General features: G+C 34.8%; 1 protein-coding gene, 1 long non-coding RNA gene and 4 other non-coding genes across 6 annotated transcripts; 4 read left to right on the plus strand and 2 right to left on the minus strand.

The window, feature by feature from the left end:
• Positions 1–704: 704 nt before the first annotated feature.
• On the minus strand, positions 705–2,371 carry LOC149696677 (uncharacterized). The gene is made up of 5 exons (XM_089867376.1): positions 2,208–2,371; positions 2,019–2,109; positions 1,749–1,800; positions 1,428–1,637; positions 705–1,353 (listed from the first exon to the last, which is right to left on the minus strand). Exons 1-5 carry the CDS (start codon positions 2,369–2,371, stop codon positions 797–799), a joined length of 1,074 nt encoding a protein of 357 aa, XP_089723502.1. The 3' UTR covers positions 705–796.
• A 2,218-nt stretch (positions 2,372–4,589) lies between these two features.
• LOC149696678 (uncharacterized) lies at positions 4,590–5,920 on the minus strand. Its single transcript, XR_016382450.1, has 2 exons — positions 5,167–5,920; positions 4,590–5,073 (listed from the first exon to the last, which is right to left on the minus strand). It is a non-coding gene; the product is annotated as an uncharacterized LOC149696678 (long non-coding RNA).
• A 17,601-nt stretch (positions 5,921–23,521) lies between these two features.
• TRNAL-CAA (transfer RNA leucine (anticodon CAA)) lies at positions 23,522–23,643 on the plus strand. The gene is made up of 2 exons: positions 23,522–23,559; positions 23,598–23,643. It is a non-coding gene; the product is annotated as a tRNA-Leu (tRNA).
• Positions 23,644–23,710: 67 nt separating this feature from the next.
• On the plus strand, positions 23,711–23,832 carry TRNAL-CAA (transfer RNA leucine (anticodon CAA)). The gene is made up of 2 exons: positions 23,711–23,748; positions 23,787–23,832. It is a non-coding gene; the product is annotated as a tRNA-Leu (tRNA).
• An 820-nt stretch (positions 23,833–24,652) lies between these two features.
• TRNAL-CAA (transfer RNA leucine (anticodon CAA)) lies at positions 24,653–24,774 on the plus strand. The gene is made up of 2 exons: positions 24,653–24,690; positions 24,729–24,774. It is a non-coding gene; the product is annotated as a tRNA-Leu (tRNA).
• A 67-nt stretch (positions 24,775–24,841) lies between these two features.
• Positions 24,842–24,963, plus strand: TRNAL-CAA (transfer RNA leucine (anticodon CAA)). The gene is made up of 2 exons: positions 24,842–24,879; positions 24,918–24,963. It is a non-coding gene; the product is annotated as a tRNA-Leu (tRNA).
• Positions 24,964–25,763: the final 800 nt, after the last annotated feature.

Genomic DNA, 25,763 nt, shown 5'->3' on the forward strand with positions numbered 1-25,763 from the left:
AAACATGCTCCTGCAAATCTGTGTTTTATGTCAGGATTGGTTATAAACCCAGATTTCCCATTCATGGGAGCTTCACCTGATAACAAAATTTCTTGCGAATGCTGCGGTCTTGGATTATTAGAAATCAAATGCCTTTATTCAGTAAGAGAAATAAAAATAGACGAGTATGCAACTACGAAATCTTCATGCTTGGAATATTGTTAACAAACGAAGAAGTATAAACTGTCCTCTAGTTACGCTTACTATTATCAAGTACAAACCCAAATGATGATCCGTGATAGAAGTTATTGTGATTTTTGTCATTTGGACACTGAATGAAGTCAAAATTGAAAGAATTTTACCTGACTGAACTTTGGGAAGAAATAATTCAAAAATGTACAAAAAATTTTTACAAGTGCATATTATTAGAATTGGTTTGTAAGCATTTTAGAAGAAATGTTCTCTATAATGGCATTAGAGAAATTCCAGTGAACTCTCTAGCCGCAATTGTAAAAATCTGGTCAATAAAAAGTATTGTTATTGCGGTAAAGGGGAAGAGGGGAGAATGATAGCTTGTGATAATGAGAACTGTGATAGAAATAGTTTCATAATAACTTTCATTACATATCTTTAAAAATTACAAAGGCCCCAAGTACAAAATATTTTCTAAAAACCAACCCAAAAACCGAGGTAGAGGTAGACCAGGAAAGAAAAAGTGATAAAACTTAATTTGTGATAATTTTTATTCCTTCCACCTTAATTGTGCAATAAAAAATTTAAAATTTGCAAAAATATACTATGAACATCTTAAATCTAATCAAATGGTACTACAGAATTGATGGAAGGCAAGTATAATAAACGGTCCTCGTTTCATTTGATTGTATTTTTTGAAGTCTTCATAAAAATTTATATTTTCTATGGTTAGATCAGTTTGAATTTCGGCAGTTTTGTATGTATTATTGCTTGTCTGACTCGATGCCTCCACCATTTCAACATTAGCTTGAACAGATGCATTTAAAAAAAGTGGTACGCATTGACAAGCAACTTCAGCTCTTCCAGAATCTTCAATTCTGTCTTCAAGAATGCTTATTTCCATAATCACAGAATCATCTAGACTGTCTACCGTTAACACAGAATCATCTTGACTATCTTCCGTTAACACAGAAACGAAGAGATCATTTCCCAATGATGACATTGAGATCGCATTTTCACTTTTTGATTCCAATTCTCTCTTCTTCTCAGAACGCTCTAAATACCGATTATGTAAATCTAGTCTAGATTTTGGAGATCTTAAGCTTTGCACACTTCTATATCCCAGGAAAAGTGATGGAACCCAATCAGGGTGCGTCTCATCTTCCAAATTTGATGGTTTTCCTAAATTAAAATACATTGCATTAATGAAAAAATTTTAAAACTTGTACCATTTCTTTAATTTTAGTATTTCTTACCTGAAATAAAATGACGACTACATATTCTATGCCATTTCTGTATTAGATCAAAAGTTGAAAATTTTTTTTCAAGGTGAAGGGCGTTAACCCAAGCCTGCCTTCTTTTACGCGAAAGTTCTTCAATATAAGGCCCATATTTCTTATTTACACAAGGAAAACAGTAAAACGAAATCCCCTTATCTTTTTCCGTGCGACTTTTACACTTAAAAACTGAACAATAAACCATTTTTAACTAAAATAATAATTAAAATTGCTAAGCCTGTGCCACTCTATGAGGATTTTAAAGGAAAACTCATTTGTCGTCTGCTACGTCAGACTCACTCAGAATCTGGCAGCCCGAAACCGGAAATAAGCACAGGACAGTGGACATTGTCTAATAAAATTTTAAAATGTCCCATAACTTTTTTTTAAACTATGGACAGTTTGACCAATGAGTATCCCGAAATTTTGATATCTTGACTATGGAGAAGCGACAATATTTTGGCACGCACACTCCAGTTACAATGTCCTATAAATTTTCGAGTCAAATAGGGGGTCACTGGACACACGTCCTATAAGAAATATTTCTTATTTCCAACCCTGATTGCAAACCAGCAAAAACAATTTTGATTGGTCGGTTACGAAAGTTCTAAAGACCACCACTAACCTAGCTAGCGCTGAAGACGAATTATTGGGGGCAGCACTGTAGAGCGTCTTTTTTCAAAAAAATATAAATTTAATAAACCAAAACTTTTTAAAACTCTCTGTCCCACTTGCGGGACTCCGGCTGACGCTGCTCACCTCCTGCTGGCCTGCCCGCATACGTATTCGTCGACCGAACCGGTCCGCTCCCTTCTCCGTTCGTTGGCCCGCCCGGTCACCCTTGACGGACTCCTCTCGCTAACCACCGCTGGCCACGTCACCGCGGTCCGCGTCACATGTGCGGCGCTAGTCTCGCTGGGCATCGATCGTGCCCGCTGAGACGATCCAGACGCCTCCCTACACACTCTTCCTGGTGCTCAAAGCCTAACGGCTAAGTACTAGTGGTCGAAGGAGGACAAAAAAAAAAAAAAAAAACTTTTTAAAATGTATTAAACCAAAAATATTTAAAAATGTAATAAAACAAAAAATATTTAAAATGTAACAAAATAAACATTAATAAAACTTGTTAAAAGTGTTTGAGATAAATTATAAATCTGGGGTCCATTAGTTAACAAAATAAGGTGTGCTGTCATTACTTTCCTTGGAAAATCACTGTTAACGACAGTGCTTTTTCTTATGTTTAATAGTTTGCAAGATAAACAAAGATGTTACGTTGGCGAGAAATATGTGGATATCTTCTGTAGAAAGCGTGGTTTTTCATAAAGCCTTACCTAATTTAAGATTTTAATCATTTGGGTAGAATTATTAGTTCAAAATATTCCTAAATCCAATTACAGTCAAAGCTTCCTGACATTTAAAATGTAGTTTGGTCTAAAAGCTATAAGGAGCTAACAACTGGCTAGGGGGAACAGATAGTCTGACGTCACACAGCCCCTCTCTGGTTGGAATTTTTGCGAGTAGAATACTGTTTCCAACCGTTAGGGGGGATGAAACTCCAGTAAGAGATAGAAGGGTGTGACGTTTCAGGGTCAGAACTGTTAGCTCCCTATTGTCTCCGTCATGAGTTCCCATATCAGAAGGGGAAAAGAAGTATTATATTCTTCCCCATAATATTTATCAAATTATTATTAATTTATTAATTTCTTTATCAACTTGCGTTAATCATTTCCTTCCTAACATAACTAATTAAAAGATTATTAATTTCTTTATCAACTTGCGTAAATCATTTCCTTCCTAACATAACTAATTAAAAGATTATTAATTTCTTTATCAACTTGCGTAAATCATTTCCTTCCTAACATAACTAATTAAAAGATTATTAATTTCTTTATCAACTTGCGTTAATCATTTCCTTCCTAACATAACTAATTAAAAGATTATTAATTTCTTTATTAACTTGCGTTAATCATTTCCTTCCTAACATAACTAATTAAAAGATTATTAATTTCTTTATCAACTTGCGTTAATCATTTCCTTCCTAACATAACTAATTAAAAGATTATTAATTTCTTTATCAACTTGCGTAAATCATTTCCTTCCTAACATAACTAATTAAAAGATTATTAATTTCTTTATCAACTTGCGTTAATCATTTCCTTCCTAACATAACTAATTAAAAGATTATTAATTTCTTTATTAACTTGCGTTAATCATTTCCTTCCTAACATAACTAATTAAAAGATTATTAATTTCTTTATCAACTTGCGTAAATCATTTCCTTCCTAACATAACTAATTAAAAGATTATTAATTTCTTTATCAACTTGCGTAAATCATTTCCTTCCTAACATAACTAATTAAAAGATTATTAATTTCTTTATCAACTTGCGTTAATCATTTCCTTCCTAACATAACTAATTAAAAGATTATTAATTTCTTTATTAACTTGCGTAAATCATTTCCTTCCTAACATAACTAATTAAAAGATTATTAATTTCTTTATCAACTTGCGTTAATCATTTCCTTCCTAACATAACTAATTAAAAGATTATTAATTTCTTTATCAACTTGCGTTAATCATTTCCTTCCTAACATAACTAATTAAAAGATTATTAATTTCTTTATCAACTTGCGTTAATCATTTCCTTCCTAACATAACTAATTAAAAGATTATTAATTTCTTTATCAACTTGCGTTAATCATTTCCTTCCTAACATAACTAATTAAAAGATTATTAATTTCTTTATCAACTTGCGTTAATCATTTCCTTCCTAACATAACTAATTAAAAGATTATTAATTTCTTTATCAACTTGCGTTAATCATTTCCTTCCTAACATAATTAATCAAAAGATTATTAATTTCTTTATCAACTTGCGTAAATCATTTCCTTTCTAACATAATTAATCAAAAGATTATTAATTTCTTTATCAACTTGCGTTAATCATTTCCATCTATTATTATTATTATTAGTTCCAAACCATTGTTTGTTGGATGGCTCACTAATAGTGGTTTTGTTCGAAACTGAGCTTCATTCATGAAATATTACATATAACCACAATTAATATAACTTGTTAAAAGTGTGTTTGAGTTAAATTATAAATATGTAAACTATTAATTAAGAAAATAAGGTTTGCTGTCAATACTTTCCAGAAAATCACCGTTAATGGCAATAGTATTTATTGTATTTAATAGTTTACAAGGTAAACAAACGTGTTACGTTGGTGAGGAATATGTGTATAAATCTTCTGTAGTGAGCGTTGTTTTTCATAAAGCATTACCAAATGAAACATTTTAATCATTTAGGTAGAATACAAGGTTTTAATTAATACAATGGAACCCTGATTTGAGTAAATAAATAACGGCATTTTTAACTATCACTACTGTTACCTATGCTTACGAAATAAATAAAGCATAAATTCATAGCATAATACAAAGCAGACTTCGAAGACAGAGCATATATGAGGAAACCAGGATGGGAAATAAGATTGACGGGCCTGGTGCACTATGGATATTGTTTTGACCAAGGCTTAGAGAAATTAATTCACCATGGCTGCGCACCACGATTAGAAGCATTAAAGGGGCTGAAGCGACCAAGGCTTAGCGCAATTTCACGGGTTTCACCGCCTTAAAAAAAGTGGCAAGTTTAGAAACAGATTGTGGGACAATAGAAAGGTGGAAAATTATGAAATTAGGCTTATATTAAAACTTGAAACCTACTTTATATTATATTTAAAATCTATCCATCAGCAAATCCTCAAAAAATATGAAAATGACAACGATAAAGGACCCACTCTCAAATTTTTTCCCCTTAAAAAATGGCGACCACAAACGGGGTATTTGTCACGGCGGCAATATTAAAGCAGTCTTATCTCACTACCGATAGGGCATTTCAACCAAAAGGCATTAAGAAAAAACAATCGGATTAATATGACGCAACTAAACGCAAAAAAAGGCCAATTTTGGTCGCGCTGCAATTTTCTAGTAAATCAGTCTATCCATGCTTAAATAACGCAAATTGGGGTAATTTTGAAAATTTAAAATTAAACATACTTAAACTTAAAATTAATCAATGAAAGCTGGAAAGCACAAATACTAAATATGAGGCTTTCATTTGAAACCGTTTTCAAATCAAACAAACGTATAGTTATTTCATGACGGCTTCCACAAAAAGGCTATCTGTTAAATTTTTCCCATGTTATTTCTATGGAAAATTTCATGATTTTCATCAAAATATCGTAAAATTTTTATGGAAATGAAAACCACCCTTAGCAACTTTATTTTTTATAAGAAAAACTAATGGATGGATCTTTTTGAAATTTTAACCACATATTTAGGTCCCGAATTGTAGTTCTGTGGAATTTTTTCAAAGCAGTTAATACGATACAAAAAAAGTTATAACCAATCAAAAAACCATCCTTATACATTAAAGTCGGTATGAGGTCTTATCTAAGAGAGCTATCGCTCTCCTAGAATATAACAAGTCATTGATACTGAGAAGTATTTCTGTTTATGTGATCTTTACCCTTAACCACGCAGGATAAACTTTGTTGCTTTGTCTTAAGTAGACGACATTCACTGTAAACGACAGTCTTATCAACAACTTAAAACAGATTTAAACTTCTTTTGGTGCAAACTTGAAAATTTGTCAAGCCAGCAACAATTAAAACTATGTTGGTCAAGGTGCTTACAAGTTAGTGAGCATCGACACGAAATCCCTTCAAAATAATTAATTTCATGATAAAATGTTTTCGGAAAATGTAATTGTTCTTGAAAAAGCGTAGATATGTAATTTTTTCAATTAATTTAGAGGGACTAGATCGATTAACAGTAAAATCAGTTGATTGAATTAAATATTGATTAAGGATTGAGTGGATAAAAATAACTAGAAAAAAATTTCAATATCTGAAACTTCAGTCAATTGATAAACCTCAAACATATCGTTTGTTTTTTCGGCCTTGGTCCAAACCAAGACGGTTTTTTATAATATCTGTTACTTCAGTCTTAATGTAATTAAATTTTGAATAATCATGTTGCTTCACCGTCATACATTTGCACTCTAAAATATAACGGTGCATTCAATCACCATATATGCTGTTTTTTCCGGTGCCAAAAAGTACATCATTTAGGGTGTACTTTAACCCCATTTTTATGATCAATTCACGCCATTTGCCAATATTATTTGCAAGTATTAAGGAAATATTAGGCATTAATGCACCATTTACAGGGGTTTTTAACATCTTTGTTAGGCAATCTGTTGAACTTCTAATATTACTTAGTTTAATGGTGTTAAAAGTACGGAAAAAGTACGCTACCTCTGTCACATTATTAAACCAAGTGAAGTGAAATAGTTGTAAAATATTTATTTTTTTCATATTTAGCACCACGTTTATGGTGTAAAACAAATCGGTCAATACACCATTTCAAGTCCCTGTTTACCCATTTAAAGACCTGTTTACCCATTTAAAGACCTGTTTACCCATTTAAAGACCTGTTTACCCATTTAAAGACCTGTTTACCCATTTAAAGACCTGTTTACCCATTTAAAGACCTGATTACCCATTAAAAGACCTGTTTACCCATTTAAAGACCCTATTTTCCCCGTTTTAACTTTTAAGGCCCTATTGACCCATTTCAAGTTAATTGTACTATGGTTATTAACCGCTTGCCTGCCTTACGACCGAATTCCAATTCGGCTGAAAACTACCGCAATTTGGCGGTTTTGGATTTGGTCTAATGGGACAAACATCTTGGCTTAAATTTAAATTCTATCTACGCCCGTTAACATCTGATTAACTTGAGTGGTTATGTAAAATGAGCAATAATCCCATCTATTTTGTAAAACATTAAGCAAAATTTATAGTTTTGAAGAATGAAATATTTTTAAATCGCAGAAATGCACCGTTATAAAGCGATTCGCTTATTTTAATTTTTAAGTCAAATTACGTAACACTGTAACGAACTTAAACGAAGTTTGAACATAGAATGAGTTCCCAAAAATAATTTTCTAACGTAATATAGTGCCTATGAAAAACCACATATTATTAAAAGAAAATATTTTTATTTTTAAACGCTGTCAACGATAAAACGTTTGTTATTATTGAACTTTTTTTTTATTAAATTTATAACATTTATAGAATAAATACGTCTACTATTAAGAGGTACAATGCTTGAAATTTGTGTCTCAATGACACGTAACCTAACTAACATATGCCTTACCTAACCCGACCTATAAAACAAGCAATATTTTCAATGTTTTTGTTGAGGGACCTTGAAAAATAAACGATTTTTTGGAAAAGGCCCGAGTTGGTTAGTAATGACTAGAGGTGAGCGGGCCCTACAATACCCGTCGCCAAACAGCAGGCCTACCCGGTTAGACGCAGGCGTATGTTTGCTAAGCAACGTCATTTAGTAGAGCAAAAGGCTTAAATCCCTATCAGAAATAATACGTCAGAGCAGGGGAAGGTAAACTGCTTAAGGTGTGAAACCAATGTTGGCATGCGTTATCGCGCCCGCGGGCAAAATATGAAACGATACCACAGCCTGCTATCGTTCGTGGATAGTGCGTTGCCTATGTGGCGGGCACATTTGGGCGGGTTCAATTATGAACTCGTTGCGTATGTTGTACTTAGGATTAAAAAGGATAAAGCCAACAGTCATGGGCAATAGTATCATGTTAAGTGCAGCAGCGTTAAACAATTTTGCCTTAGGATTTTGCTTTGAGTATATTTATTAGAGTTCAAGAGGAGTTTCATGAAATTTTATTATATGGCAGCCTGGTATCCTTTTAAATATTACTACGTGGTGGCCCATTTCTAGCAGCTAATAGAAAACAGCGTTAAATAAAACATCTCTTTCACACGTTATATACCTCGATTAGAAAATGCTTTTTCATTGGTTTTTAGCCATATCGTAGTATACGATAGGCTCTTAGTTTGACCCGAGCCGTAGTAGTAGTAGTAGTGGCCGGGGTTGTCGCTTCGTTATCGTCAGATTTTAGCTTAAAAGGAACTTTATATTACCACAACCCACCCATAGGGGTAACTGGGCTCGGTTAGAAATTTAATTTTAATTAAAATTTTTTTGAGATCGCAGCCGGGATTCGAACCCGGGTCGCTCACGTAGTAGACGGAAATTCTACCACTGAGCTATAGAGACTTGATAGAAACCCCGAGTTTTTTATTATTTATTTTTATCTCTAAAATGTCAGGGTGATGTGGGGTGGGTTACCTCTTAATCTGTGGGGGTCGGATACTTTTGAATTTTTATCTGTGGGGTCGGATACTTATGAATTTGTATGTTTGGGGTTTTTACCTCTCCGAGTGACGTATGTCACGGAGAGGTTCTAATTTCGACGTGTCTGTGTGTGTGTGTGTGTGTGTGTGGGTGTGTGTGTGTGTGTGTGTGTCTGTCTGTTGTTATACCCACGTGACCGCGTTCGCAGTTTGCAAATCGGAGCAAACGTGTTCTCAATTTCCGGAAATTTCGAAAATTGTATTACACTTACAGGCTATTACTCCATTGCCTGTCTAACATCACCAACCTCTGGTCTTTGTCCATCCCACATGGACACCAGTCTGTCCACACTGGCTTCTAATCACAATCGTCTGCTGCTCTTTGTCCATCCCACATGGACACCAGACTGTACACACTGGCTTCTAATCCCCACCCTCTTGTGGTCTTTGTCCATCCCACATGGACACCAGTCTGTACAAACTGGCTTCTAATCACCACCGTCATCTGCTCTTTGTCCATCCCACATGGACACCAGTCTGTACACCTGGCTTCTAACACCACCATCTTCTGGTCTTTGTTTTTGTCCATCCCACATGGACACCAGTCTGTACACCTGGCTTCTACTCCATCATCATCGTTAAGGTTAAGACATACGCGGCGATCGGCCAGGGTTACGAGAAACGTCCGGCCTCCCTAAGGTGGGGCTTCCACCAAAGGTTCACGCAATTGCGCTGTTCTTATCCATAGCTGCGATTCGACACCCTTATATACTACCTATTTGAGTAAGGTGACGCAACCGGCGTATGCTTCATTTCAAACGCCAATATTAGTCAAGTCTCTCAAGAATGTTTAATTATTCTTTTTCAAAACGATGTAACGCTCAATAAGGCGAACAACTATCGAAGAAAATATTTAATATTAATTATATTTATTTTAATATTTAAGATAATCATGTCTCTAAACTCAAAATTAATACGGAAAGGGTAAAACAATAGTCTATGTGTTTGTCTATATGTGTCCGTCCGTTGTTACACTAGTGCGCTGCGTTAGAAGTTCGTTTTTGTTTTGATGTGTAAAGAAATCCTTCAGAACCTTAATATTCCCGTTTTCAATAATATAAAATGAATATGTGGAAATATTTTTCGTAATTATGATGCATTTAGTACTTTGTAGCTTTAAAGCTCTATTTCATTTTGATATTCCAAAGATTTTTTTTTAATATTATTATTTAAAATGGATGTTTATATATTACTTAAGCTATACTACATTTGTTTATAGCATAATCCTTCCTAAAGTGAATACAAGCGCAACGCTACAATGTTGGTCAAATGAACTGTTATTTGTTAATGGGCCTAGTGAACCAAAAAGTAAACGCTTGGGTTTGGTTTTCGTTTCTGTAATGCAGAGACATTAACGGTTCAGAGTGAGCCGAAAGTTAAATACACTATTAAATAATTAGGCTTAGATTATATAATCATGGTGGAAATCTGGGCCGCGTTCAGCAGAGCCCAGCGCTGTTAGCAGTGTCATACATAACGGGATTTTGTTTTTGAATTTTGACGTCACGGTGCTTAGCGCTGAGCTAGCGCGGTCTTCAAAGAAAATAGTCGGCCTTTTGGATAACGTGACGTAAAACGTGTAGTTCTCAGCTTGGCGAAAAAACCATGGATGAATCAAAACAAATAGCTCTATGGGACTATAGCTATTTAATTGGCGTGAAACCAGTTGATCACGCGAGAATTTTAAGATATATGTTAGTTTCTAATTTTAATTATAAAAGTTGTTATCTATCTCTATAAATATGTTATCATACAATTTTTGTTAAGCCTTGGTACCTTGCACGCTTTATTGCGCTAGCGTCATTTATAAAACGCCGATGACCGGAGAAAAGCTATGACAACAGAGCTCACCGGTAAACATTTCCAAAATCCGCTGTCTTTTTTGGTGAGCTCTGCTGAACGCAGCCCAGACCAGTGAAAGGTCTGATCGTAATCGGATAATAGCTTCGTGTTTTCATGCTTTTCATGGTACGCATCTACTTTCAGTGTGTGTAGCCACAAATAAGCTTTGGTGTTATGTAACGTTAACAGTCATGTTGACAAACTAAGAAAATCGTTGAGGTGAAACGAGAGGATAGTGTTTATATGGCAACCCTGTTGTGAATATGGCTTTGAACATAGAGGGCATACAGTTGAGGAGTAGAAAATTGGGCCTTTACAAACACGTAAAGGTAGTATCCCTCCAAAGTTTTATCTATTCATTTCCCGTTTCTCCCCCATCGGATGATTTTAATGTGTACAAGTATATCATTATTGGATGTAAAATGTCGTCTGATTTACAGTATATTTGCTATGCTTTGTATACTGCTTTCATATTTCATAAATTTTAACTTAAGAAACATTTCCATATCTGGGTAAATAAGTTTGTAAGTAGTCGTCTTGACTCGGAGAGGTAATATTTTGGTTTTCCCAACTTGTTATATTTATTTCCTTTTTTTTATGTGCTAATTAAATAGATAACGATTTTCCTTGTTTCGTTCTCGTTCGGTAGCTATCGTCATTTATGTTATGTTTGACTGGGACGTTTTGGCGGTTAATTCAAATGTGGGTTTAGATAGAGCTAACATAGTGTTAAATGAGCGTTATGCGTTTGATCATTTTAGCATTGCTAAAGGTAATTCGAGGGGATTATCACTAAAATGCGTAATCACTATAACTAAACTTTCTCTTTCAAAAGTTTCTGGGCATAAGTCCTTGTTAGAAATTTATAAGATGCGATAAGTGTGCATCGGCATAAGTCTGTTGTAAACTCATCGAGGGGATTAACACTAAAAACTATCTGTTCTTCGATTCGCCGGAATATTAGAATTACAGCATAAGTAAATTTATACGGTTATAATTTAATCACTGTTTAGAGTGGGAATCGAGGGGCTATCCACTCTGATTTTATGCACGGTAAATCATTTAAGCATTGAAAAAGATAGCGCTATTCACTCATTAGGGTAAGGTATAGAGGGATTATCCACTCATTAGGGTAGGGTATAGAGGGGCTATTCACTCGTACGATATGGCTACTATTACGAGCCCTTGGGCCGTCTTGTTAATAACTGGGATGTCGATATCTACCTTTAGAGACTATCAATTTACCTTTGTGAGTCACGTACAAAGAGTTAGCAGGACGTCGTCTAAACATATTAACAGAAACTAGTAACGATATCTGGTTATGAATGCGGGATGCTAATAGTTAATATTTACGTGGCAGAGGGAGTGAAAACAATCTATAGGGAGCCAGTTATTTCGCTAATAAACTTCGTGTTGTTGAAATTATTGAAATATAATAACTCTGCATTTGGGTCGTGTTTGCAAAATGTTGTCACGCATGAACTTCTATGCGTTTACTACATAGCCACAGCAACTACACGAACTTTATGTACTACTTACTCTATGGAAATATAAAAATGCTAATTGAGTAACGTTTGTAAAACTGGACTGCCATTTAAAAACGAAAACGTTATCTAATCGTCTAAAGTCCACATTCGTACATTCTGTTTTATATAACCCTAGATTCTTGCCTAATTTGATATGGCATATTTTTTAAATCTATTAGATCCAATCTTGCTATATTCTACTTTTAAATCATCTACTATCTGCGTATACCATTCGACCTGGTATACAGACTAAATACCCCCAAGTCAAAAGACCCCCGGTCATAATCCCCCCATTTTTAAAAACGTACAAAATCCCCCCTCTCTCAAGACAAAATCCCCCGGTCATTTTCCCCCCATCCAAGTTAAGAGTACAAAATCCCCCCACTATCAAGACAAAATCCCCCCACTCTGTAGACAAAATCCCCCTACTCTGTAGACAAAATCCCCCTACTTTCTAGTCAAAATCCCCCTACGCTCTAGACAAAATTCCCCGGTCATAATCCCCGGTTATGTTATGTTAGGTTAGGTTAAGTTAGGTTAGGTTTGGTTGCGTTTGGTTGCGTTTGGTTGCGTTTGGTTAGGTTAGGTTGCGTTTGGTTAGGTTAGGTTAGGTTGCGTTTGGTTAGGTTAGGTTAGGTTAGGTTTGGTTTGGTTAGGTTAGGTTGCGTTTGGTTAGGTTAGGTTGCGTTTGGTTGGGTTGGGTTGGGTTGACATTGAACAGTTCTTGAACTGTATCGGAAATATTTTGGCTTGGAATTAAGAAAATCTACTTTCAATATTAAAGAATATAATTATTAAACGCATGAATTGAAGTTTTTTTCCTTAAAAATCTTCATATAAATTGAAATCGTTCTCTAGGGTATTTTGTCGTAAACACAGTTTGTGGGGAATTTGTCCTGGGGCTGGGGGTTTTTTGTCTTTGGCATCCATTCGGGGGAAATTGTCCGGGGGATTTTGTCTCCTACCTGAGGGGATTATGTCCTTTTCTTCTCAAATGGGGGGGGGATCATGTCCGGGGGATTATGTCCTACATTCAGTAGACCTAGTTAATATTTGTAAATAAAAATGCCTAATCTCTATAAAATTTCTTTGGAAATAATTATAAAACGGAGCTTCTTTCATGCATTACTAGTCTTAAACCATCACGACAAAGCCAATATCCTTTCACAGATGCTTACGCATCACGGTATTGTTTCAAAAAATAGTGTCCTTTTATCGTGGGCGGAAGCCTGGCGATTTTAGTTGTCTCTTTCACGTAGTGTAACAATACACGCAAAGTCTAACGAACGCCTGTATATAAGTTTATGTTCGACGATAGGCCTGCGCATAAGTTTTTGTTCAATGAGAGGCCTGCAAAGTCAAAAATCTAGAGATTAACAACTAAAACGTCATCAAGCCTGTTCAATGTAATCTTCAGGCGCCATTGTGGAACTGTACATTGTATATCATGTAGTTACGGGACAATGCCCGCCTGCAACAGCGGGCACACATCGGTAACCAACAAACCTCCTGAAACTTAAATTCAGCCCTCGGAATAACGGTCGAAGCCCTTAGGGACACTGCCCGCGGTCGCTTGAGCCCGCTATATCTGGCATGCCCACTCACCTCTAGTAATGACCTAATATTAATCTCGGTTTGTAAAAAAAAAATAAAATTCTTATGCCATGAAATATTTTCCAATAAGCATGTATTTTTAAAAAATTGTGCATACAGACCTCAGAAAGGTTTTTAAGTGATGTTTTAAAAAGTAAAACATGCTCATTATTAAAACCAATCTGACTCCATTACATTAGTTGTTGCCCAAAAGAGTTCATTTGGATAATTTTAACGGCATAAACATTTTTACTTAAAATCGTGTTCAGTCAGGATTGATATAATAAGAGAGCCTTCAACGTGTACAAACACAATAGGAAAGGTAGTGAAGTCCCACTGAACAAGACTATAAATATTCCTGTAAATCAGGCGCATGGTCCTGAAATGAGGTGAACAGGGGTTTGATATGAGATTAATAGGGGTTTTAAATTGGGACATTAAATGGGGGTAAATTGGGACATGAAATGGGTGTGTAAATTGGGACATGAAATGGGTGTGTAAATTGGGACATGAAATGGGGGTAAATATGGACATGAAATGGGGGTAAATATGGACATGAAATGGGGGTAAATATGGACATGAAATGGGGGTAAATATGAACTTGAAATGGGGGTAAATATGGACATGAAATGGGGTAAATATGGACATGAAATGGGGTAAATATGGACATGAAATGGGGTAAATATGGACATGAAATGGGGTAAATATGGACTTGAAATGGGGGTAAATATGGACTTGAAATGGGGGTAAATATGGACTTGAAATGGGTCTAAATAAGGACTTGAAATGGGTCTAAATAAGGACTTGAAATGGGTCTAAATATGGACTTGAAATGGGGGTAAATATGGACTTGAAATGGGGGTAAATATGGACTTGAAATGGGGGTAAATATGGACTTGAAATGGGGGTAAATATGGACTTGAAATGGGGGTAAATATGGACTTGAAATGGGGGTAAATATGGACTTGAAATGGGGGTAAATATGGACTTGAAATGGGGATAAATATGGACTTGAAATGGGGATAAATATGGACTTGAAATAGGGGTAAATATGGACTTGAAATGGGTCTAAATATGGACTTGAAATGGGTCTAAATATGGACTTGAAATGGGGGTAAATATCGACTTGAAATGGGGGTAAATATGGACTTGAAATGGGTCTAAATATGGACTTGAAATGGGTCTAAATATCGACTTGAAATGGGTCTAAATATCGACTTGAAATGGGTCTAAATATCGACTTGAAATGGGTCTAAATATCGACTTGAAATGGGTCTAAATAAGGACTGGAAATGGGTCTAAATATCGATTTGAAATGGGTTTAAATATCGACTTGAAATGGGTCTAAATATCGACTTGAAATGGGTCTAAATATCGACTTGAAATGGGTCTAAATATCGACTTGAAATGGGTCTAAATATCGACTTGAAATGGGTCTAAATATGGACTTGAAATGGCTAAATATGGACTTGAAATGGGTCTAAATATGGACTTGAAATGGGTCTAAATATGGACTTGAAATGGGTCTAAATATGGACTTGAAATGGGTCTAAATAAGGACTTGAAATGGGTCTAAATAAGGACTTGAAATGGGTCTAAATATGGACTTGAAATGGGTCTAAATATGGACTTGAAATGGGTCTAAATATGGACTTGAAATGGGTCTAAATATCGACTTGAAATGAGTCTAAATATCGACTTGAAATGGGTCTAAATATCGACTTGAAATGGGTCTAAATAAGGACTTGAAATGGGTCTAAATAAGGACTTGAAATGGGTCTAAATAAGGACTTGAAATGGGTCTAAATAAGGACTTGAAATGGGTCTAAATAAGGACTTGAAATGGGTCTAAATAAGGACTTGAAATGGGTCTAAATATGGACTTGAAATGGGTCTAAATATGGACTTGAAATGGGTCTAAATATGGACTTGAAATGGGTCTAAATATGGACTTGAAATGGGTCTAAATATGGACTTGAAATGGGTCTAAATATGGACTTGAAATGGGTCTAAATATGGACTTGAAATGGGTCTAAATATGGACTTGAAATGGGTCTAAATATGGACTTGAAATGGGTCTAAATATGGACTTGAAATGGGTCTAAATATGGACTTGAAATGGGTCTAAATATGGACTTGAAATGGGTCTAAATATGGACTTGAAATGGGTCTAAATAAGGACTCGAAATGGGTCTAAATAAGGACTCTAAATGGGTCTAAATAAGGACTCTAAATGGGTCTAAATAAGGACTCGAAATGGGTCTAAATAAGGACTCGAAATGGGTCTAAATAAGGACTCGAAAAGGGTCTAAATAAGGACTTGAAATGGGTCTAAATAGGGACTTGAAATGGGTCTAAATAAGGACTTGAAATGGGTCTAAATAAGGACTTGAAATGGGTCTAAATAAGGACTTGAAATGGGTCTAAATAAGGACTTGAAATGGGTCTAAATAAGGACTTGAAATGGGTAAAAATATGGACTTGAAATGGGTAAAAATATGGACTTGAAATGGGTCTAAATATGGACTTGAAATGGGTCTAAATAAGGACTTGAAATGGGTCTAAATAAGGACTTGAAATGGGTCTAAATAAGGACTTGAAATGGGTCTAAATATGGACTTGAAATGGGTCTAAATATGGACTTGAAATGCGGGTAAATATGGACTTGAAATGCGGGTAAATATGGACTTAAGTGCTCATTTAACTGTAAAGTTTAAATAGCAAAATTGAGACTGGGTGAAAGATAAGTGTAGTTTTAATTTTAATTAAATAAGGTATCCATGAATTTAACCAAAAAAATCGTGTTTTGCGTTAATTTCACCTTAATTTTACTTACGTTTAAAGGTTTATCTCGATTAAGTTTAGTTTGAAGGCGTATCTCGATTAAGTTTAGTTTAAAGGCTTATCTCGATTAAGTCTAATTTAAAGGCTTATCTCGATTAAGTCTAATTTAAAGGCTTATCTCGTTTAAGTCTAATTTAAAGGCTTATCTCGATTAAGTTTAGTTTAAAGGCTTATCTCGATTAAGTTTAGTTTAAAGGCTTATCTCGATTAAGTTTAGTTTAAAGGCTTATCTCGATTAAGTTTAGTTTAAAGGCTTATCTCGATTAAGTCTAATTTAAAGGCTTATCTCGATTAAGTCTAATTTAAAGGCTTATCTCGATTAAGTTTAGTTTAAAGGCTTATCTCGATTAAGTTTGCTTTAAAGGCTTATCTCGATTAAGTTTAGTTTAGAGGCTTATCTCGATTAAGTTTGGTTTAGAGGCTTATCTCGATTAAGTTTGGTTTAGAGGCTTATCTCGATTAAGTTTGGTTTAGAGGCTTATCTCGATTAAGTTTGGTTTAGAGGCTTATCTCGATTAAGTTTGGTTTAGAGGCTTATCTCGATTAAGTTTGGTTTAGAGGCTTATCTCGATTAAGTTTGGTTTAAAGGCTTATCTAGATTAAGTTTGGTTTAAAGGCTTATCTCGATTAAGTTTGGTTTAAAGGCTTATCTCGATTAAGTTTGGTTTAAAGGCTTATCTCGATTAAGTTTAGTTTAAAGGCTTATCTCGATTAAGCTTAGTTTGAAGGCTTATCTCGATTAAGCTTAGTTTGAAGGCTTATCTCGATTAAGCTTAGTTTGAAGGTTTATCTCGATTAAGTTTAGTTCAAAGGTTTATCTCGATTAAGTTTGGTTTAAAGGCTTATCTCGATTAGGTTTAGTTTAGAGGCTTATCTCGATTAAGTTTGGTTTAAAGGCTTATCTCGATTAAGTTTGGTTTAAAGGCTTATCTCGATTAAGCTTAGTTTAAATTTTTAACTCGATTAAGTTTGGTTTAGAGGCTTATCTCGATTAAGTATGGTTTAAAGGCTTATCTCGATTAAGTTTGGTTTAGAGGCTTATCTAGATTAAGTTTGGTTTAGAGGCTTATCTCGATTAAGTTTGGTTTAGAGGCTTATCTCGATTAAGTTTGGTTTAAAGGCTTATCTCGATTAAGTTTGGTTTAAAGGCTTATCTCGATTAAGTTTGGTTTAAAGGCTTATCTCGATTAAGTTTGGTTTAAAGGCTTATCTCGATTAAGTTTGGTTTAAAGGCTTATCTCGATTAAGTTTGGTTTAAAGGCTTATCTCGATTAAGTTTAGTTTAAAGGCTTATCTCGATTAAGCTTAGTTTAAAGGCTTATCTCGATTAAGCTTAGTTTGAAGGCTTATCTCGATTAAGCTTAGTTTGAAGGTTTATCTCGATTAAGTTTTGTTCAAAGGTTTATCTCGATTAAGTTTGGTTTAAAGGCTTATCTCGATTAGGTTTGGTTTAGAGGCTTATCTCGATTAAGTTTGGTTTAAAGGCTTATCTCGATTAGGTTTGGTTTAGAGGCTTATCTCGACTAAGTTTGGTTTAAAGGCTTATCTCGATTAAGTTTGGTTTAAAGGCTTATCTCGATTAAGCTTAGTTTAAAGGTTTAACTCGATTAAGCTTAGTTTAAATTTTTAACTCGATTAAGTTTGGTTTAGAGGCTTATCTCGATTAAGTATGGTTTAAAGGCTTATCTCGATTAAGTTTGGTTTAAAGGCTTATCTCGATTAAGTTTAGTTTAAAGGCTTATCTCGATTAAGCTTAGTTTAAAGGCTTATCTCGATTAAGTTTAGTTTAAAGGCTTATCTCGATTAAGTTTAGTTTAAAGGCTTATCTCGATTAAGCTTAGTTTAAAGGCTTATCTCGATTAAGTTTAGTTTAAAGGCTTATCTCGATTAAGTTTAGTTTAAAGGCTTATCTCGATTAAGTTTAGTTTAAAGGCTTATCTCGATTAAGTTTGCTTTAAAGGCTTATCTCGATTAAGTTTGCTTTAAAGGCTTATCTCGATTAAGCTTAGTTTAAAGGTTTATCTCGATTAAGTTTAGTTCAAAGGTTTATCTCGATTAAGTTTAGTTCAAAGGTTTATCTCGATTAAGTTTAGTTCAAAGGTTTATCTCGATTAAGCTTAGTTTAAAGGTTTATCTCGATTAAGTTTAGTTCAAAGGTTTATCTCGATTAAGTTTAGTTCAAAGGTTTATCTCGATTAAGTTTGGCTTAAAGGCTTATCTCGATTAAGTTTGGTTTAAAGGCTTATCTCGATTAAGCTTAGTTTAAAGGCTTATCTCGATTAAGTTTGGTTTAAAGGCTTATCTCGATTAAGTTTGGTTTAAAGGCTTATCTCGATTAAGCTTAGTTTAAAGGTTTATCTCGATTAAGTTTAGTTCAAAGGTTTTTTTCGATTAAGTTTAGTTCAAAGGTTTATCTCGATAAAGTTTGGCTTAAAGGCTTATCTCGATTAAGTTTGGTTTAAAGGCTTATCTCGATTAAGCTTAGTTTAAAGGCTTATCTCGATTAAGTTTGGTTTAAAGGCTTATCTCGATTAAGCTTAGTTTAAAGGTTTATCTCGATTAAGTTTAGTTCAAAGGTTTATCTCGATTAAGTTTAGTTCAAAGGTTTATCTCGATTAAGTTTGGCTTAAAGGCTTATCTCGATTAAGTTTGGCTTAAAGGCTTATCTCGATTAAGTTTGGTTTAGAGGCTTATCTCGATTAAGTTTGGTTTAAAGGCTTATCTCGATTAAGTTTGGTTTAAAGGCTTATCTCGATTAAGTTTAATTTAAAGGTTTATCTCGATTAAGTTTAATTTAAAGGTGTATCTCGATTAAGTTTAATTTAAAGGTTTATCCGGATTAAGTTTAATTAAAGGTTTATCCGGATTAAGTTTAATTAAAGGTTTATCCTAATTAAGTATAATTTAAAGGTTTATCCTGATTAAGTTTAATTTAAAGGTTTATCTTGATTAAGTTTAATTTAAAGGTTTATCTTGATTAAGTGTGAAATAGAAATACGAGGCTTTATCAACAGCTATACAGTTTAAATATTAATTAAGTAGTCCATTTAAAATTTATTCGAGTTTTTATCCAAAATATGTATATTTTATGTTTAAATTCACCCAAATTATACTTAATTATGTTGAAATTAATGAAGGATTGTGGTTTGGCAGTATTGATTTAGCTTATAAATTGAGCTTCAAAAAATTATTAACCTTAATTTTAATGTTTAGATGAGTTTTTGATTAGTTCCAACGCATTGCGTTCAATTTTTATCATGCCCCGTGCTAACTGAAGATTAACAATTAAATATGTTGTACCAGGGAGCTCGTTACAACGGATCACTACAAAGGTTACAATGTTAATGAATGATGCGATTCCATAGTTTCGCTTAAATACCAGTAATTAAATCAAATACCTAAACAATTTATAGCAATTCTGACATATAAACAAACGGCAATAAGGACTGTGGAAATAGCGAACGTAACCCTCTGTTTATGTTGAAAAAATCTGCACATGGAATTTATGGGACTAATTACGTAAAGACAATGTTCTCCTGGATTAACCAGCACCACTGTTACTTATATTTCTAAATTAAACAATCCACTCTTTGTAACAAATAATTTATAAAACGTAATATCATATACGGACTGTTTCTCCAGGAAAAAAATTGTTTTAACGAATTGTTTCCAATGTGGTCACGTTGAGAGAATCTGTGCTGATGTAAACATGGAAATTCCTCTACATTGGTTCAGTTTAAGGAAATATATTACACACCTTCACAATTAGTACCATTTTAGGGAGATTAACAAATAATGAAACCCTGTATACCTCATACGTAACCCTCCGTTTCCAACGTGGTTACGGTAAGAGAATCTGTGCAGATGTAAACATAGAAATTCCGGTAGGATTTTACTTTACTTAACTAACCCAACCAACACTTTATTCTGATTAATTATACCACGGGGAGTTCGGAAAAAATAGTGAAAAAATTCTAAACCCGCCGCAAGTTGGTCAAAATTTTTTTTGAAAATTCGAAAATTGCATGTACTTACCGCCATTAAGACCGCTACGCGCCTAAACGCATTCTGCCCTCGATCTTGAAAAACTACCCGGGGGGGGGGGTAAATATAATAACAAGGACTGGCGACGGAAATCAGGGAGCACACACTGCGGAAAAATAGCTATGAAATTTTAAACACCCGCTGAAACATTTACAATTCTCATACCAGGATAGAAAAATATTTGAAGCAAGCTCCAATTTTAAAAATAAACAACGATATTTTGCTAAATTGCGTAGATTATTTCGGAAGTAAATGAAGATAAACAATAATATTTTGCTAAATTGCGTAGATTATTTCGGAAGTAAATGAAGATAAACAATAATATTTTGCTAAATTGCGTAGATTATTTCGGAAGTAAATGAAGATAAACAATAATATTTTGCTAAATTGCGTAGATTATTTCGGAAGTAAATGAAGATAAACAATAATATTTTGCTAAATTGCGTAGATTATTTCGGAAGTAAATGAAGATAAACAATAATATTTTGCTAAATTGCGTAGATTATTTCGGAAGTAAATGAAGATAAACAATAATATTTTGCTAAATTGCGTAGATTATTTCGGAAGTAAATGAAGATAAACAATAATATTTTGCTAAATTGCGTAGATTATTTCGGAAGTAAATAAAGATAAGCAATAATATTTTGGAAAAGGCGTAACATTATTTGGGAAGTAAATGAAGATAAACCACAATATTTTGGAAAAAACGTAACATTATTTGGGAAATAAATGAAGATAAACCACAATATTTTGGAAAAAACGTAACATTATTTGGGAAGTAAATGAAGATAAACAACAATATTTTGGAAAAGGCGTAACATTATTTGGGAAGTAAATGAAGATAACCCACAATATTTTGGAAAAGGCGTCATATTTTACAGCAATATTTTGGAAAAGCCGTCATATTTTACATCAATAATATTATAGAAAAGGCGTCCGATTTTAGAGCAATATATTGGAAAAGGCGTCAAATTTTACAGCAATATTTTGGAAAAGGCGTCATATTTTACAGCAATATTTTGGAAAAGGCGTCAAATTTTACAGCAATATTTTGGAAAAGGCGTCATATTTTACAGCAATATTTTGGAAAAGGCGTCATATTTTACAGCAATATTTTGGAAAAGGCGTCAAATTTTACAGCAATATTTTGGAAAAGGCGTCATATTTTACAGCAATATTTTGGAAAAGGAGTTCTACTTTTCAGCAATATTTTGGAAAAGGTGTTCTACTTTACAGGAAAATTTTGGAAAAGGCGTCATATTTTACAGCAAAATTTTGCAAAAGGCGTCTTATTCTTTTTGAAATATCTAAACACAAACAGCGATATTTTGTAAAGGGTTTCAAATTATCAGAGAAGAACTAAATACAATTAGAAATTCCAAATATATTTATGGCTATGCCGTAATGTATTACCCGAGAAACATCACTTGGTGGAGGCCACACTTCGTTTCTCACGGAGAGTTTTTTTATGATATTGCTCTAAAATTTGACGCCTTTTCCTAAATATTGCTGTAAAATTTGACGCCTTTTCCTAAATATTGCTGTAAAATTTGACGCCTTTTCCTAAATATTGCTGTAAAATATGACGCCTTTTCCAAAATATTGCTGTAAAATATGACGCCTTTTCCAAAATATTGCTGTAAAATATGACGCCTTTTCCAAAATATTGCTGTAAAATATGACGCCTTTTCCAAAATATTGCTGTAAAATATGACGCCTTTTACAAATATTACCATTTACTTCCAAATAATTCGCGCAATTTTCCATATTTTTGCCTTTGCGTTCATTTGCTTCCCAAATTATTTGAAGCCTGCTCCAAAAACTTGATGATTACTTCATTTACAACCCAAATAGAATGCAACCTTTTCTGAAATATTTCTCAACTAAAGTCAGCCTTTTCCAAAGTTTTGATGATTACTTCATTTACAACTCAAATATAATGCGCCCTATTCCTAATTTTTTTCTCAATTAAAATCCACCTTTTCAAATATTATTATTTAGGGTTCGTTTTGGTTACTTATTAGCTAATTTACCACCTTTTCCAAAATTTCTGTTTGCGATTAGGCCTAGTTACTTAAAAACCAATTAGTGCCTTTTTTCCCAAAATATTGTTTTACTTTTAAATACTTCCCAAAAGTTTTAATGCTTGTTTTAGAAACTAAAATATCGCTAACGTAATTTTCGCCATTTCTCGTCTATATTCTCCTTTTCCTTATTTTTGGCATTTCTAAATTTTTCTTTACGCAATATTTTGGAATTTTACACAGATTACGTTTCGATCCCAGTACCAAAAATGAATGGTTTTGTTAAATTCAGTTGGTCTTAAAAATTCCATAGCTATACTTCCGTCGCGAGTCCTTGAAGTTCTTATAGTTGCCCTCCCCCCCGGCATATTATCAAAGATTGAGTGCATAGTGCGTTTAGTCTATAGCGGTAAGTACATGCAATTTTAAAATTTTCAAAAATATTTTTGACCAACTTGCGGCGGGTTTAGAATTTTTTCACTATTTTTTCCGAACTCCCCGTGGCCTAATTAGTCAGAATCAAGTGTTGGTTGAGTTAGTTAAGTAAAGTAAAATCCTACCCTCAAGGGGCTTGCTTTCCTTCGTTCACAACGTGAATCTGTGTTTTCTGGTCCTCGTATGAGGGAGTAAGTTCGAATCCCACTTCTGACACGATATATTTTAATAAATTAACTGCAAGAGATGTAATTTATAAAACGTCCAAATTACAATAGACCACGTCAGGATGGCCGAGCGGTCTAAGGCGCCAGACTCAAGGGGCTTACTTTCCTTCGTTCACAACGTGAATCTGTGTTTTCTGGTCCTCGTATGAGGGCGTTGGTTCGAATCCCACTTCTGACACGATATATTTTAATAAATTAACTGGAAGAAATGTAATTTATAAAACGTCCAAAATACAAGAGACCACGTTAGGATGGCCGAGCGGTCTAAGGCGCCAGACTCAAGGGGCTTACTTTCCTTCGTTCACAACGTGAATCTGTGTTTTCTGGTCCTCGTATGAGGGCGTGGGTTCGAATCCCACTTCTGACACGAAATATTTTAATAAATTAACTGCAAGAGATGTAATTTATAAAACGTCCAAATTACAATAGACCACGTCAGGATAGCCGAGCGGTCTAAGGCGCCAGACTCAAGGGGCTTAGTTTCCTTCGTACACAACGTGAATCTGTGTTTTCTGGTCCTCGTATGAGGGCGTGGGTTCGAAACCCACTTCTGACACGATATATTTTAATAAATTAACTGGAAGAGATGTAATTTATAAAACGTCCAAATTACAATAGACCACGTCAGGATGGCCGAGTGGTCTAAGGCGCCAGACTCAAGGGGCTTACTTTCCTTCGTTCACAACGTGAGTCTGTGTTTTGGTCCTCGTATGAGGGCGTGGGTTCGAAGCCCACTTCTGACACGATATAATTTAATAAATTAACTGCAAGAGATGTAATTTATAAAACGTCCAAAATACAAGAGACCACGTCAGTATGGCCGAGCGGTCTAAGGCGCCAGACTCAAGGGGCTTACTTTCCTTCGTTCACAACGTGAGTCTGTGTTTTCTGGTCCTCGTATGAGGGCGTGGGTTCGAATCCCACTTCTGAAACGATATATTTTAATAATTTAACTTCAAGAGATGTAATTTATAAAACGTCCAAATTACAATAGACCACGTCAGGATGGCCGAGTGGTCTAAGGCGCCAGACTTAAGGGGCTTAGTTCTTTCGTTCACAACGTGAATCCGTGTATTCTGGTCCTCGTTTGAGGGCAAGGGTTCAAATCCCACTTCTGACACGATATGTTTTATGAAATTAACTAGAAGAGATGTAATTTATAAATCGTCCAAATTACAAGAGACCACGTCCGGATGGCCGAGCGGTCTAAGGCGCCAGACTCAAGGGGCTTAGTTTCCTTCGTTCACAACGTGAATCTGTGTTTTCTGGTCATCGTATAAGGGCGTGGGTTCAAATGCCACTTCTGACACGATATGTTTTATGAAATTAACTAGAAGAGATGTAATTTATAAAACGTCCAAATTACAATAGATCACGTCAGGATGGCCGAGCGGTCTAAGGCGCCAGACTCAAGGGGCTTACTTTCCTTCGTTCACAACGTGAATCTGTTTTTTCTGGTCCTCGTATGAGGGCGTGGGTTCGAATCCCACTTCTGACACGATATATTTTAATAAATTAACTGCAAGAGATGTAATTTATAAAACGTCCAAATTACAATAGACCACGTCAGGATAGCCGAGCGGTCTAAGGCGCCAGACTCAAGGGGCTTAGTTTCCTTCGTTCACAACGTGAATCTGTGTTTTCTGGTCCTCGTATGAGGGCGTGGGTTCGAATCCCACTTCTGACACGATATATTTTAATAAATTAACTGCAAGAGATGTAATTTATAAAACGTCCAAATTACAATAGACCACGTCAGGATGGCCGAGCGGTCTAAGGCGCCAGACTCAAGGGGCTTACTTTCCTTCGTTCACAACGTGAATCTGTGTTTTCTGGTCCTCGTATGAGGGCGTGGCTTCGAATCCCACTTCTGACACGATATAATTTAATAAATTAACTGCAAGAGATGTAATTTATAAAACGTCCAAAATACAAGAGACCACGTCAGTATGGCCGAGCGGTCTAAGGCGCCAGACTCAAGGGGCTTACTTTCCTTCGTTCACAACGTGAGTCTGTGTTTTCTGGTCCTCGTATGAGGGCGTGGGTTCGAATCCCACTTCTGAAACGATATATTTTAATAATTTAACTTCAAGAGATGTAATTTATAAAACGTCCAAATTACAATAGACCACGTCAGGATGGCCGAGTGGTCTAAGGCGCCAGACTTAAGGGGCTTAGTTCTTTCGTTCACAACGTGAATCCGTGTATTCTGGTCCTCGTTTGAGGGCAAGGGTTCAAATCCCACTTCTGACACGATATGTTTTATGAAATTAACTAGAAGAGATGTAATTTATAAATCGTCCAAATTACAAGAGACCACGTCCGGATGGCCGAGCGGTCTAAGGCGCCAGACTCAAGGGGCTTAGTTTCCTTCGTTCACAACGTGAATCTGTGTTTTCTGGTCATCGTATAAGGGCGTGGGTTCAAATGCCACTTCTGACACGATATGTTTTATGAAATTAACTAGAAGAGATGTAATTTATAAAA

Source organism: Phalangium opilio, unplaced genomic scaffold (genome assembly GCF_054372755.1).
Source record: "Phalangium opilio isolate 3A_F unplaced genomic scaffold, DU_Popi_V2 ptg000021l_1, whole genome shotgun sequence".
In the NCBI taxonomy this organism is placed as follows: Eukaryota; Metazoa; Arthropoda; class Arachnida; order Opiliones; family Phalangiidae; genus Phalangium; species Phalangium opilio.

Bases quoted from the DNA above. Each gene is read 5' to 3' on its own strand.
- LOC149696677 (XM_089867376.1), bottom strand. From the start codon at position 2,371: ATGCCCAGCGAGACTAGCGCCGCACATGTGACGCGGACCGCGGTGACG. The intron at 1,801-2,018 runs GTTTGCAATCAG...AAATTTTATTAG, and splicing joins AATCAAAATTGTTTTTGCTG to ACAATGTCCACTGTCCTGTG. The intron at 1,638-1,748 runs GTGAGTCTGACG...TTTATTGTTCAG, and splicing joins TTCGGGCTGCCAGATTCTGA to TTTTTAAGTGTAAAAGTCGC.